Source organism: Camarhynchus parvulus, chromosome 1A (assembly GCF_901933205.1).
Source record: "Camarhynchus parvulus chromosome 1A, STF_HiC, whole genome shotgun sequence".
NCBI lineage: Eukaryota > Metazoa > Chordata > Aves > Passeriformes > Thraupidae > Camarhynchus > Camarhynchus parvulus.
Genome location: NC_044586.1, coordinates 57693844 through 57709859, shown reverse-complemented (window position 1 = coordinate 57709859; position 16016 = coordinate 57693844). Strand labels below are relative to the sequence as shown.

The 16016-nt window shown below is 37.6% G+C and overlaps 1 protein-coding gene across 4 annotated transcripts in view; it reads right to left on the bottom strand.

Moving 5' to 3' along the window:
- Window positions 1-1646: 1646 nt before the first annotated feature.
- Window positions 1647-16016, bottom strand: part of ORC5 (origin recognition complex subunit 5) — a 64518-nt gene continuing 50148 nt past the window's right edge. For all 4 annotated transcript variants that reach the window (XM_030959583.1, XM_030959585.1, XM_030959582.1 and 1 more), the window contains 2 exons: window positions 8357-8469; window positions 1647-4783 (listed from right to left, as the gene is read on the bottom strand). In XM_030959583.1, the coding sequence (XP_030815443.1) occupies window positions 4738-4783; window positions 8357-8469 (159 nt within the window). In that variant the 3' untranslated portion in view covers window positions 1647-4737. The remainder of the gene's footprint in view (window positions 4784-8356; window positions 8470-16016) is intronic.

Genomic DNA, 16016 nt, shown 5'->3' with positions numbered 1-16016 from the left:
GAATTCCAGTGGGAGGGTACAGGAAGAAACAGAGAGGAATCCAGAAGTCTGGTAGAGTTCTGGATACTTCAAAACATCAAAGCTGTCAAAAGAGCAAGTTCATCCACAACTTTATCTCAGAGGCAAGCCTAGCCTGTTTCCCTACTGGAGCTGCCCAGCTGCCTACCCAAACAGGAGGGTATTTTCTTTTAGTATTTTGCTGCCTGTTGGAGGTAACTCCCTTGGAAGAGCTGTACAGCAAATCCTTTTTGGCAACTGCAACACACCAGGGGAAATTATTTCTTACCAAATGTAGTTTGAACTAAATGAAAGAAGAGTAAGGGATATTTCTCCTGCTTTGGAAAAATGGGGTATTGGTCACTGGCAGAGGAGAAAGGGCATTAAGTACTAGACAGCACACTACAACACTTGAAATATTAAGTCTACTGGTGGTACTTTGGACATCTTGTTCCCACTCCAAGACTCCCTGCTTACAGTCAGACATTCACTTGTTCAACAGCATGGAAACACCTCCATCCATGGGCTGACTGCCCAGTGTTGGTCCTACTTTAATACCATCCTTCTGAGCTCCTTGATATCAGACAGCTGGGTGGATACTTGGTTATTCAAACGCATGGCTGATATATTGCTCATGTCCAATAACAAGCAGTATGGTATCTTTCTGGTTTTTGTTTTGCATCTGCCATTGAGGTGTGGCTTTTTAAAGACACACATTTTCAGGAAAACATGAATATGGTCATTATAAGGATTGTACTTCTGCAGTTTCAACTCTGCTGGCACACACAAACAGTTCCTGTATTGTTTTCAGATTTCTTCTTTAAATGTTTTAAATAAACATGCACAAAAATAATCAAAAAGTTACCCTTATCTGAGTATTGTACAGTTCATTTGAATCAGCCTGTTCACAGCAAAAGATCTCCCAATGAAGCTGAGATAAAAAACACGGTTTTGCTATTAATCTCCCATTCAATTTTCTAGTGGAGCCATTCCAATATCTACAAACACATAAAAATTTTGTATTGTCTATGATTAGGCTTGCTAATCAAGCTGTATCTTTATCCCAATGCATATTTACCAGCAATGATGAAGCTCTTTTGTAAGTTATGCCATTCTATCATTGAGAAAACTGGAGAACTTATTTACCTCTGGTAGGATTTACTTCTGGATGGAGTACATCTTCTGTTGAGAAAACTGGAGAAGGTATTCTCCTGCCTGTGGTAGAATTTACTTCTGGATGGAGTACATCTTCTGTTCCCCAATTGTCTGGACTGAGCAGAACACACAGCACACCAACCTCCAGGCAGCCCTCAAGAACCTGCCATTTCTAACTCTTCCCTGCCATTTCTCACTCTTCCCTGCCATCTCTGCCAGTACAAGTGCAGAGGGAATACTTAATCCTGAGATATTTAACTGGGTACATTTTGCCCACAGGTCACAGACACCTAATATCTCCCATATTCCTGCTGGAAATCCTGTCCTTCACACTATTCTCCTGGCATGGCTGGATGTTCCAGTTATAAGAAGAAAACATAGTGCCTGATGGGTCTTGTCAAAATGGTCTTTTCCATGAATACTGGACAAACTTCACCAATGGCAAGAATGAATATGTTTTAACATGGTGTATAGAAGCATCAGAACTCAGAAGGTACTGAAATAAACAATGTATTTCTCTATCTCACCCCAAAAGAGTCAATAGCTACAGGAATTGTTACAGTAGAAACAGCAGGTTCTGGGATAACCAAAGTAAGACAAATCACTGTCCAAAGAAAATGAATCAACTCATTACATGTTGATGCAGCCTTGCAAGACTTCTTAACAAATAAAATCTCCATGTTATGTGCATGAAAATGCAGCTGTTGATGAAGCCAGAGCTATTCAGGGGTACTAATCTCTTCACAACTGATGACAGCTGCATTTCTTTTTCCATTACTTTATCCTTGTAAGAACAAGTTCCAGCTCCTATTAATATTTGGATCAGCCACTGGAGAAAAGCACTGTAAGTCTGTAATTTTTTTCAGTATTCTAATGCTTTGTGACTCAGGAATTACGAAAATAATTGTCTATTTTTAAAATACACACTGCAGAGCACTAAGGTACTGAAGGTTTTCTGATTAGTTAAACTATCTTGCTCTACATTGTTTGCACAGTACTCAAAACCACCTGTAGAAGAGGTGAAATGCTGGCCCAGGGGAGGCTAAAAGAGGCCTCATGCATGAAAATGGGGTCTCAGAACAGAATATTGCTAAGGTATCTAGTAAGAAACTCAGCAGTAATTTATAAACTCATTGACATGGCTATATAGAAATATTTCTAGTTTGTCAGAATAAATCCTACTATTCATCATCAGCCTAGTTATAGCCTACATCAATCATTTGCACTTCAGTCACCTTGTTCATTCTCATACTCTGCTGATTCAGCTTTAAATTTTATTTCACTGATAGGAGTCTTTCACAAAGGTCAAAAAAGTGCCTTCAAAGTAAGGAGAGTTGTTCTGTGGAATGAATCCTCAGTTACTACTCCTTCTCTAGTTAACCTCATTTCAGTCAAATTAACTACACCCCACAAAAATTAGTATCCTTATTCTTTGGAGTTACACTGGAAATAATTACCAATACTCAAAAGGCTAATATAGAAGAAATTAGACTGAAGAAAACAGCAGCAGCACCAAGTTTTCTCACTGCTTAATTTCTAAGACCTTTATTTTAGGTCTAATTTGTGCTCCAAATTTGGAGCTGAAGAGTTTTGAGAGTCTGGTCTATTTGGTGGGAATGACTGGGATTACTGAAAATGAAATTTTGTGACTCAAGTTTGTAGCACTTAACAAATCACTATCTGTCCCATCATGTTTCATATATCAAATTCTAATTCAGATCATAAACTACAAATCCCTATGATCTACTGGTACTGTTTTACATGGACTAGCTGACACATGAATACCTCAAAACTTCTTTCCACTACGAACTGCAGCCCTAGGTAGTCACAGAGGAGATCCACAAGAGCCAAGCTCAGACCAGCACCAGCTCCAAGACAGAAAGGCACTGTAAAGTTTAGCCCAAAGTTCACATTATGGACATTTTTATAAACAAAAACAAAAGCAGGTAGTAAACATTTTTGAAACAGGCTATGTATTCACAACCAAACACTTCAGTAAGTGTGACAAATGTTGCCACCTCATGGACAGGTGCAGGGTTGGATCCAGCTCAGCGGCAGGAAGGAAAACAGATCACGGAGATGACTCATTGCTGCCCTTTCACACTCCCCTGAGGGAGGAAGCCAGAGCTTGGCCAGAAGGATGCTTTTGTCACTTGGGTCTCAATCCAGAAGCGTGGCTACGCATCCACAATTGGGGAAAAAAAAAACAACAAAAAAAGAAAACAAAAACTAAGAAAGAAAGAAAAAAAAAAAGAAAGAAGAATAAAGACTACATACATGTTCAGAGTATTTGACCATTTCTAATACAGGAGCAAAGAGGGAAGACTGATGATTTTTCCCTGAAAAAAACCCATAATGTTCAAGTTAGAACCTGGCATGGTCTTGTCAAACAGTCAAAGGTGAGCACTCAAGAGTAAAACATCTGAGTAACAGGCTATGGGACCTGGAGTTTTCAAGAGGGCTACTGAAATCTTCAGATTCATGAAGACAATTACCTCCAACTGGACTAGGGGATTTTCATGCTCCATAAATTGTGTATCTTCTACAAGTAAGCTGCAATTGTAGTGTATTCCATCAGGTATTTCCAAGGACAAAGTTTTATGTATTGTAACACAAAACTTTACTTATTCACTATTCCACCACTTTTGGGGAATTGCTGCAGAAAGACTCTGTTACCTGTTGAATTTCTCCCTTCCTGATGAAAAGGCAGCTGTGTCATCCTCCTCTACAGGACAGAGGCTGTTACAAAAGCCATTATGTGATGTGTATGTTAAAAGTAGGTTCATTCCATATGGCACTGTAATTAACACTTCCTGTAACTGGATGAGCATGAAAGGACTATAGAATTTTGAAGCAAAAATAAAACATTCCAAGTTTGACACAGGGATAGAAGTTTAAGAATCAATTATTTTTTTAAAACAGAGCTTCATAAAAATACATTCATAGTCAACATTTATGAATGGTCTGAAAAAGACAATATGGTGACTAACTGGGAGTTTCCTACTATCGTGATCTCCATATGACAGGGTAACAGTCTGCCTACATACTACTGAAGAGAAAGAAGAGTTTGTAGCAGCTTGATTTTTAAATATGTTCTTATGTTTATTATACTTTGCTACTCCACTCTCCTAAAATGGTGGCCTCAGGAAAAGCTGCTTTGGCAGGCAATTGCAAAGATTCCTGTGGAGAGGAAGTGAAAAGACTGGGCATACAAACAACGGCTGCTGCCATGTTCAAAGCACTGGGGAGAGTTCATAGAGCAAAATGCAGTCCTAAGTAAATGGGTTTCAGGCAATTTCAGTGTTAAGATAACATCATTAAGACTAGAACAGATTGTGCTCAAACCCTGCTGTTTATAATTAACACATTGCTTCCAAATACTCCAGGGTCCCTGGTAAATAGTCCTCTGCTCAGATCCACCCAGACCAATCAGAGTATTTTCATCAGGTTCCATGCTGGGCCAGCACCTGTTTGGACAAATCCAAAAGAGCCAAAATACTCTTCTTTCTGGCCAGCTAAGTAGAGAGATGAACACAGCTTGCCTTAGTCATTGTCACAGTGTCCATATGGCTGTGAAGCTTGTTTTCACAAGAAATCGTACAAGTACTTTATTATGTCGAAGTTCACGGTCCTATAAACAAAAACACAGTATATTAGAGCAATCATCTTAACAGTGCTAAGACTTTAACCTGTTTGGAAACAGCACATGCAGGACATTCTGCACAATCAAAATCAAGCAATTCCCCAAAAGAAATGCAAGGAAAGATTAATGAATTTTTAATTTCTCTCATTATTTACAATACCCCTCTTCTGATTATTTCAACTTTGTAAAATTCTAGAAAAGAAATATAGCAACTTCCTAGTAAAGAAAGGAAGACTCTTATTTCAATAATGAAACAATAAAAATATAACAATATTAATAAGATTATATTTTCGTATGGCAAACTTGATGTTCTAGTTGGTGATGCAAAGCAACAACCTTTTATCCTATTGAATATTTTGTTCATCTCCTAAACCACCTGTTTTAGCAAGTACTCCTTCATCTGTACTCATTTGGAGCCTGCATTCTTTCAGTCTTGACAGTAGTTGACCCATGTTCATAGCTAAATTTGAAAAATCCAAGAATGCCAATCAATGGGATAGAAGATTTTAATGTACATTTTTGTACTTTAATGGCAGGCAAAATGAAACAGCAGTAGAATAAAACATATAATTATTTTTTTGTCTCTAAACTCGTTATTCTATACAATCTAACACTCAGACTTTAGGGTTTACTGTTTGAATAAATAATGCAAATTACTGCATAAAATGACAAGTATAAAATTAAAAGGGTTTTTTAAAAAAAAGTATTCAATGATGCAAAAATAACTGCTAACAATACTAAGTGAAATTAGCTAGCTGAATTCTTATTTGTTGAACTACAATCATTTAATAGTCTCTGTTCATGCATCAGCCTGTAACCCACTTTTCAAAAAGTTTTTATAAAAACATCATTTTGGACAGAGAAAAAGTTTAGAAATCTCCAAGATACGTAACAGGAAATACTCTGTTGGAGTCTGTGACAAATTTAAAGACATTAACTGCCACTGTTAGACTTACACAACATTGTCACTGGAGTCAGTGACAAATTTAAAGACATTAACTGCCACTGTTAGACTTACATGACATTGTGTCACTCAAAAACAAGTGCTTTAATTACAAGGCTTTCCACAGAAACAAAACCATACACACTAACAAATGCTGACCTTATCAACTAAATGAAACAGAATTGTCCTGTCATAACAACTGGGTTTATTACAGACTCTCTGAAAAGATCCATTGTATTCAATAAACACTATGAGAGACCTACTTCAGCTAAAGAAAATTTATGAACTAAGGTTTGAAATTCTTAAAAGAGAAATTACTTCTAACAAAGAAACATCTAACTTTACCTTGAGCTAAATGTTTAACTACTATGTGCTAAAGCACAGAGATGTTTCCACAAAGACTGAGTATATGCCACAGAATAAGCCAGATGTGAGGTTCCATGGTAAAAAAGAGACTGTGCATTTCAGCAGTTACCATGTTCAAAGCCACCAGGAAGAGACACAAGTTTTTTACTCTTTTCAAAAACAGGTGGCTTTTTTTTTTTTAGTGCAAACTTCACTTTTGCTTAAAAAACACAGAAAATGAAATGACAATCTGAACAGCTTGAATGGGGGTGGGGAGGGAGCATCCTTTTCTGTACCATTCTTTGCACACCTCAGCCTTCCATTAAGAAATATGCTGGAGTAAAAAGGCTGAGATGATAACTAAAATCTAAAGATTTTAGTGACTAATAAACTTATTTTAGTACTATTGCAGTAACAGAAAGAAGAATCAAAAGATGGGCTATATGGGCTGTTTACTCAATATGTCTTTTAGCTGAGATTTCAAAGTAGTTCCTTCTCTGTGACAAATACAACCAAAACTATTGCACAGATAGAAAATGAAATTTCTTAAAGCACAGAAGATCAGGCCTTCATCCTATAGCTAGTAGCCTCACCCAGGGAGGACAAAAGCTCAATTCTAATGAGCTCATGAAACCTTGTCTTTTTACAGATCGTCCTCTTTAAGATTTAATAAATACTGTGGTCTGAAAAGTGTATTTTAATAAAAATTGTAACAAAGGAACAAAGCAAGATTTTTAAAAAGGGAGAAACAGGAGAAAAGCAGAACAGGCCAACTCTAAAATCTATCTATCTATCTATCTATCTATCTATCTATCTATCTATCTATCTATCTATCTATCTATCTATCTATCTATCTATCTATCTATCTATCTTAAATAGCCCCATCTAGGCAGCAAATAAAGACCTGCAAAGACTTCTGAAGAAAAAAGAATTGCTTTCTTCCTCATAACATGTAGGAAAAGTCAGTTTATGTACATACACGTACACACATATCAGACCTAAAGGAAAGCAAGCTAAAACACTACCATGCACTGCAGTTTGAAGTGAGTGTCTGACAAACACTTTCTGCAGTAAGCATGAGCTGCACAGCACAAGTTTTGGTCCTGTTTTCCGGCCGTTTCTACCTTCCAGCAACTTTAACGCAATCATTGAAACTTCTGAGGATGTCAAAGTTGCAAGGAAAGGGCTGTCAAAGTACCCCAACTCAAGGATAAATCCCAATGTATAACTGTAGACACAGTGATCCATCTTGCTGAGCAGATGGTCTGCTGTGCTTGGTTCCAGGGGGAGCTTTTTCAGGGCATCGCTCACCAAGTGACTTTACTGCCGGGAATAGCAAACTGACATAGTAAAGCTGTGGAGGTCCTGGCAGTGTGGTCCAGCCGGACAAAGTTTAATTCTACAGTCTGTCCAACTGAAAACTGAAATAAGTGTATCTGTTGCATTTACTGACAAGGCTACTGGACATTTAATAGCTCAGGAGAGTAACATGTGCACTGAGGTTATGGAATACACCCAACACCTCAGGTTAGTTCTTAGTTCCACATTAGAGAGAAGAGCTGGCTGTGAGAACATTTCTCCCTTTTGACACGTGTCATTTCTGGGCTCTGTTCTGGTTATAGACTGTTTATCCAAGACTTGCTAATAAGGCGGCAGCAAGAGATAAAATAGGAGACATAGGCCTGATTCCTGCCTTTGTATTGCATGTATTTCTGTCTGCAAATTATTGCCATCTCTCCTGATGGATCTCAGACTCTTCTCAGACTTCACAACTGAAGGCTCTGGATAAACAAAGATGCTGATGTACTTACATCCACTAACTGAATTAGCTTGTATCAATAACAGATCACACAAGACAGTCTATGTGCAAGAATTCCTATAACCTATGTAGTTTTTATATCATATGCACAACACTGTTAAGAACCAAATATAATTTCAGGTTCAAATACCATAATGTGCTTTTTGGTAATGAAATGGACTGACATTTTAGAGCAGTATTTTCACATGAAGTCCCTGACCTTTACTAAGCACAAAGACAGTATGCTACTGTAACACATACTGCCACTGTAGCATAAATCATTTTCAGGAATGGACTATACTCACCTTGGGTACAACATTTCTCATAAATAACATTACTTATTCAGTCATTCTTAGAAAACATCCACAGGTTTTCTATTCTGGTCTGCAAAGAGCTAGAGGCTGAGCAAATACTTGGTTTGAAGTCTCTTTCAAGTCAGCACATGTAACAGTAAATGAACTTTTAACAGGCTCACCGGGCAATAGCTCTAATGAAGTCCAGAGACACAGTGCACTTGTATCGCGGTCCATCAAGCTGGTCATTCTGGCCAACCATGGATAACAGCTGCAGTGTCACAAGAGAGGTGATCTACAGACAAGACACACAAGTAAGGTTAGTCATTTTTGTTAACATGAATAGCAGAGGCCAATTTATTGTTTTGTTTGGTTTTGGTTTTTTTTCCATTTGGCATAATTCCCATTTTTCTCTGGGAAGTCACTCTCACCTGCTCATTGTTCATTCCCACATAGTTCTGCAGCTAGAAAACCCAGGAATGTACATACATCCTGCCATTGCATTTTCAGCACCAGCAGTGATAGACAAAGGCTAAACCCTCCATCCTTCATATCAAAAGTTATCCTGGAGTTTTGAACAGAGGAACAGGAATAATAGGCATGAGCTGACCATTTTCCAAATCTCTGCCTGACAACCAGGAAGGACTAGGATTTTCTTTGCTTTATCCCTGAAGACCTCCTTTTGAACTTTTCCACTCAATGTTGGATATTCCTGTGCCAGATCATATCACATTTTGAACAGATGGATGTTTCACTCTACTCCAGATAAAAAGGAATTTGAAGGTTGGAAAGAAAAGGCTGGAAGATTGCATGTTAAAAAGAGCAGGGCCCGAGTTGAGAGAAATTTGCCTACAAACACACATACATTGTCTTGACAGAGCCATTGATTATTTTACCAAAATAGCAATGTACCAGCATACTTTTCCACTTTGTTCCTCCAGTGATGGCAGTGGTACCACTGAAGTGAAGCCATGGGGTGTCACCACTGAAAACAGCCATCCCATTCTGACTCAGTTAGGAAGAGACACTATAGTGATTCCATTGTCTCCCTTTCTCCTCCCAGACATCAGGGAAAGAAACAAGTAAAAGCAGAAAAGAAAATTTTTCCTTGGCCTTTGCAATAGATACCACAGACAATTCAGAGCAATGAGGTTATATTCTGTGACAAAATGGTATCTGGCCACAGGTTTCATTTTCAAAAACCCAGCCAACCATGACCTACTTCTGAGTAATGATAATAAGACAGTAAGGAATTCCTCAAGAATAATGTATTTCAGGAAAGAAAGTGTCAGTTCAAACGTTCAAGGAAGCACAATGCTATAAAAAGCATCAGCAATTTGTATCAATAAAAAAATAATCCTAACTCAGTAATAACCCCACTCTTTTGCTGGAAGTACACTTAGTTTTCAAATTTGTGACAGTGCTTGTAGAAGGCAGGAATAATACAACAGAAAAAAAAATGATACCTACCTATGGAGAATAGAAAAAAATACGGTACCCAAGAATGAAGCAATTTTTTTAACAGCCCACACTTAACTTTCTTTCATATAGCATGAGACAACAATAGTTTGGATGCCAAAATTCTGAAAAGTCTTTGGAATTTGTTTAAGGAATGCTGGTCTACACATAGTCACAAAGACAAATTCCATCTACTTAATTCAGATCTATAAATTACAGGGTTTATCAAATTTTAGCATTGACAAAATTAAAGAAAATTGAACTCAGGATATGGCAAATGGCTCAGATTCTAGTTCATTAATTACTTTGCACGTATCACTGGATTGGGGTAAACCTCAAACTTGTTAGGTTTTATATTCTTAAAAAACTCATGAGAGTACATTTTTCTCCATTCTTCATTCAACAAAATCCATAGTCATTATGGAGGAATCTGCTGTAACAATTGCACCCACATGCATCAATACTGGCAAATCACTTCTGCACTGCACTTGCAGCTGGTCTCACATTCAGAAACCACCAGTGAAGGAACAGCAGGAGGGCTCCTTGAAGTTCCTCATGACCACAGAAAAAGTCTGCACAGTCTGGAGATCCATCTCAGTTTTATGTGAGATGTAAAAGTGACCTTGCTGCTGCATTACAAATGCTCCAGCAATACCTCAACAAATTCTGCATTTGCTTTTCTAACTAGCACCAAATGCTCTGCAAGTAACACCAGGTCAGCAAGGTGAAACTCCTTATTAAAGGCTGACTCAAGAAATCTGAACTAACATTAGCCTGGACACTAAGTTTCATTAATGCTTTTGACTTAAGAAATTAACTCAAAGACTCAATATACAATATTACAAGATAAATAAAGCTAACATACAATATTACAAGATAAATAAAGAGTAGTGTTACTCTTTATGATCAAAGTAATGACCTTTCTTAGGAAACTGCAACCTTTTACTTATTTCTTTCACAACACTTAACAAATGTCGTCATAAGGAAGCAAGTGCAGAAACAGCAAGTCCTGACCCTGAGACCACTTAAAAAGACAGCTGTAGAGAAAATTGCCATTTTCAATTCATGCAGGCAAGAAACAGTTTTATCTCCAAAGAGGCTCAGTAGAGACAAAGGGAAATAACATATATCTGGGGAGGGGGGTGAGTAGGGACCAGCCTTCTTACAGACAGGCAAATGTTAGAAGCTAAAATACTTAACTTGTTAGTCTTTACATTAGAATTCAACATGCAGTAGTTACAGATGACTGGCCTGTGCATGGAGAAAGGCATAGATCACCTAAGGACAAGTCCAAAAGCCTGCCTGCTGAGGGGGCAGCAGCCTGGAGCTTTGCTTGCACAGCTTTTTCAGTGGGTTCAGGGAGAATCAAAACCAGCAATGCAGCTCAAAAAGCAATGACTTCTAATTTTTTCTTGCTTTATACAATATAGCAGGAGTGTTCTCTTGCTGTCAGCCACAGAAATGGACAAGATGCACCTATTTTGTGCAATAAATTGATAGAAAAGACTGGATTGTGGTAGATGTGGAATTATTAAGTTTCTCTAATATTCTGTGCTGAATCTAGACCCAATAAATAAAAGATGATTGTCCTCACCAAACAGTTCAGAAGTCTTCTGGGACACAGAAGGTCCAAATCCCTTCTGACATGTGAGGCTTGAGTACCTCTGCTGAATGTCTGACAAATAACTGGGGTGGGAGCAAAGGAAGGAAGAAGAAAAAAGAAAAAGCCATGTATGGCATTTAATCTTCACCAGGCCTAACTTACACTCTGTTTCTGAAGCTGAAGTATTTTGCATAAAATTGCAATCTCTCTGGGCCTACCCAGGGCATGCACCTGGTAAAGCAAGATAGAGTGGAATGAAGTGAGTTTAAGACAGTGTATTTGCAGCGTAATTTTAAAATTCACCAATATTCATGTCTTGTTAGCACTTCAGTTCCAGGTACCATCTATAATTTAAGCACTGAAAAACAATTACTACTTCAAAAGTTCAGGTAGTGTAAAACTTTGGAGGCAATATGTTCTTAAATCAAGACACATCAAAAGTTTGAAACACAGATGGGAAAAATATGAATACAATGCCAAACTAATTGCACTCAGCCAAAAACACACCACTGCTTTTGAAATATTTAACTTTTCTTTTTTTTTTTAATATCATGGGTACAGTGGCTCCATTCCATTATCACAAAAGCTTGAGAAGAAACATGTGGCAAGAACAGACCAGAAACAAGCCAGAAAAACTGTGTGGTGATATAAGAAAGAATATTTATTGAGAATCTTCAGAACAAAAGAAATTACAGTTGGAAGAAAAAATCTAGAGTTATTTGTATAATTACTTAAATTGCTGATGATTTAAATCTAGCAAAAATTAACAATTAAATTAAATTTTCTACAGGAATAACAAGAGAATCTGAAAAAAAAAAACCCTTTCTTATCTGAAAGATGCAGAAAAACGGGTTTTAGCAGTATGTTTAAAAATAAGTGATGATGGAACTTGCTTTGAAATGTATTTGTGTGAGAAACCTGCTGCTGAAATCTTGGATCCAAGGTGAGAATAATCATAAAAGCACAGCAGATAATTGTTCCCAGGAGGAAACAAGCACTCAGATTGCTTCTGGAGATTCATTGGTCAAACACATGGACATTGAAACCTCTGGAAAAAACAAGCAACCCACAAGCCATCCTTCAAGGCAGCTTTTTTCCTATCAGCCTGGACTAACAGATGGGCCTTGCATCATTCCCCAAGCAGACACAAAGACTGGCTTTGTGAGCACATGGCTGTGTGGAAGTGAGAAGGATTCCAGAAGGAAGGGCTGTCTGCTGAGAAAGGCCGGGCTCTTCCCAAGGACACCACAAGAAGCCAGAAAATATTCACTGAGGTGCAAAACATGAGCAGAATTAGAACCCATGACACAGGGAAACACATGGTTAGTTTGGGTAAGCAACACCAGACTATCTAGGAAAGGGTCTGGACAAAGTGTGGGACATATCTCAAATCTATAGGATAAAACTAAACAGAAAATGATGCTGTTTGGGGTGGAAGGGAAGCTGCTTCCTCAGAGATATGACTGAAATCTCACCAAGTGTACATTTTAAACTGGACTGGAAAAATATTAATGAAAGGAAGAACAATTTCAAACTGGCAGAAATATACTAAATTATCAGTGTGTTTTTTTTCATCTCTACAGTTTATAATATTCAATTATCTTGCCCAAGATGTAAAATTAATTCTAACTCTTCAGTCTGGCTTACTGTCACACACAGATTCTGAACGTCAAACACATCAAGAAATGAAGAACTTTCCATATTCAGCTCTGTCAGACAAGGGCACTATATTCTTTCAGAGTCACATGAATGGTGCTTTGCAGCACCATCATCCCATAGCTCTCAAAGCCTGTGCACTTGATCAAAACCTACCCCTGCCAGCAGTCACATCTGGGCACATGGAAAAACCTCTGCTATGCAACACGGCACTTGGAACACCCAATTCCATTTACAAAACACATTTCAGTCAAAATGACTGTGCAATACTCTCCTGGAGTTAAAGTCAATGACCCTAGTACAAATTATGTGAGCATTAAAAAACCTGCTCAAAATTATTTTAATGAAAATTATAGCCAGAGTATGCTCATATGTCAGCCTTGTTTGAAAAGCTTGCACAGAACCATAACCATACAACCATAGAACCATAGAACATTACAACTATATGAATTTAAGACAGTACTTGATAAAAATTGTTTTTATTATTAAAAATAAATCAACGTTTTTCTGAATGCTTGTACAAAACAATCAGGTTTTGATACTGAATTACATTTTGTGCAAGGTTTTTAATGCATAAAAAAAATACAAGAGGAGGGACACCACTCCAGATTACTTAGAGCCTTCAAGCCTGCAGTTAAAACATTTATTATGACATGCTTCAGCTAGGTATTTTACCTTTATCTCAGCTTAAAGCAATCCAACTCTATTTTTAAACTACATTATGAACACAGTCAAAATGTTTCTGACATTAACAGAGGCAGAAACGGACCCAGCCTCAGTGCTGCTCCACAGACAGGGCCCTGTGCCCCTCCCTTTGGTGATACATAGGTGGCTGTGCAGGATGCAATGGGGCAAACACAGTGACCCAGCCTGCTTTGCAGTTTCTTTTATGAATGCTTGCATTTGATGTCTTTCTTTGTCCCAGATTAGTTTGGGGTTTTTATGCTGCTGTCACACAGGTATTACATCATTATTTTGTGTTGAGTCTCCAGGACCTTGATTTCATTTCACTCAAGGCAAATCTATGTCATTTACAGATTTAAACAAGTGACTCCATTTGCATTTTCAAAGCTTCATCATATCAGTCATTCAGTCATTTGTTAAGACAGCCAAAACTTCCTTTACACAATCCAGAAGAAATGTTTATTTACCCTCAAGTACATGACCTTGAATTTCTTGCTGTTAAACCAACTCAGTTTCTATCATACTCACCACCTAAAAGACTTTTCTTGTGTCTCTTCAGAACAGAAATGTTTATTAAGCCCAAGGCACGTAACATTGAATTTTACTAGAAAATTCTTCTGTTTTTTTTTCTACAGGTCATGAGAACCATTCTCACATAATATTTTCTCCACTGTATAATCACTGCTCACCACTTCTTCCTTATTCTGCCTGGTCTTACTTTTTTGTATCCCATTTACACAAAATTATGCTTGACAAGAAACAGTGCCAATTTCATACACTTAATCAAGGGATAAACACATATTTTGCCTTTTTCCTTTCTCCATCCTCTTTCTGTGCCACTCCACCCTTTTCTGTCTTTCAGATCACAGAACATCCTTCTGCATACTAGAAGTTGCCTTATCTCTAGACCATTCTCCTGCAATTGGCCTCCCTTGTGGCTTTTCCCTTCAATCTCAAGAGAAGCAAATGTATTTTTCTGCTTTGAGAAAACACTTCCTACCCTTGCTCTATTCATATTTTAGAATACTTTCTCTTCAATTAGCAGTATGTCTTCTAGGGTTTGTTTAGTGACTCTGACAAGCTGTAAATCTTGACTCATCAGTATAGCTTCCTTTCAACTCTTCTCTGTACTTTCCCATTATCTCTACCCCTCACATATTCTCTTCCCAAAACTGCTATTTAAAGAAACAGAAACAAAACATACCATATTTTTTCTAAAAATACCATCTATTTTCTAAACTGGAGACGCTGAATCAAGATCCAGGAATCATCCCAGGAAACCAAAAAGGCAATTTTAAAAAGTAAACAAGAAATCCAGAAGGAAGTATTCTTCATCCAAAATTGTAGTTAATCTGCAACACACTTTGCCTCTGCAAAGTCAGTACAGTGGCAGAGAGTTTTGAGGAGTTTAGAAAGCCACTGGGCACATTCATGGAAGCAAACAAAACCACGGGCTGCTGAATGCAAATATCACCTCTGTGGCAGGCATTTAACCCACAGGTAATAAGAAGTTGTAACATACACAGACTATGCTCATCCTCTGCTTTCTAGTCTTAAATTTTTCCTGCTCATTTAATATCCCTTAGATGTAGTCAGACAGTTTTACAGTCTAAGAAGTAAAACAGTGGGTAAGCCCATTTTGGGTCTGACTTAATGTGCCTGCTGTGATGCATTCATCAAAGACAAAATATATCATCTGCATCTTCTACATCCTACCACTCTTTCCCCTTTTAACCATCTCTTGGGCCTCTGCAAGGGTTCTCTTACTATTAGTTACTCTATTCTCCCCATACTTTGCAGTCTTTGTGAAAACAAAAAACCCCACTTGATGAAAATCCAGCTTCCCCCACCATCTCCTGAAAACCTTCCCAATATCTAAAAAGCATTTGCACAGATTAGCCTTGCCCACTCATTGTTACAGTAACATCACTTTTTAAAAGCAGTTCAATAATTTATTCGTTTGGGACCTAATATTAGAGGAATCTTTCAAAGTGTTAATGAATTTGCTTTCTCTTCATTATTTTTATTCAATATAGAAATTAAGAAGAAGCTCATTTTTTTCCTCTCAGCACATTTACTTTAGCATTAATCAATTTGCCTAATAAGAAGGAAAATAAAAGGCAGTTCACAACACTCTTTGCCTTGCTCTGCTCATCAAATTTAAAAAGAAATATAAAAACTCTACAGAGTGATGCATGGATAAATCAGTATTTCTGAGTCAGTTCCCTCACTTTGAGGATCAATTAAAGTACTTCACAAAGGCATGAAAGGTATACTAGAAATTTGCCTAATGTGGTATTTTCTGAAAGGACCAAATTATTTTCTGTACCTGAGAATTATTTGGAAATATTTTCCTAATTTTGTTAAGATCCTTGGAAGTGATGACAGGAGTTAATTTTGATACTCAAACCCAAGATCTGAATGCAGCTGCAATCTGTTGA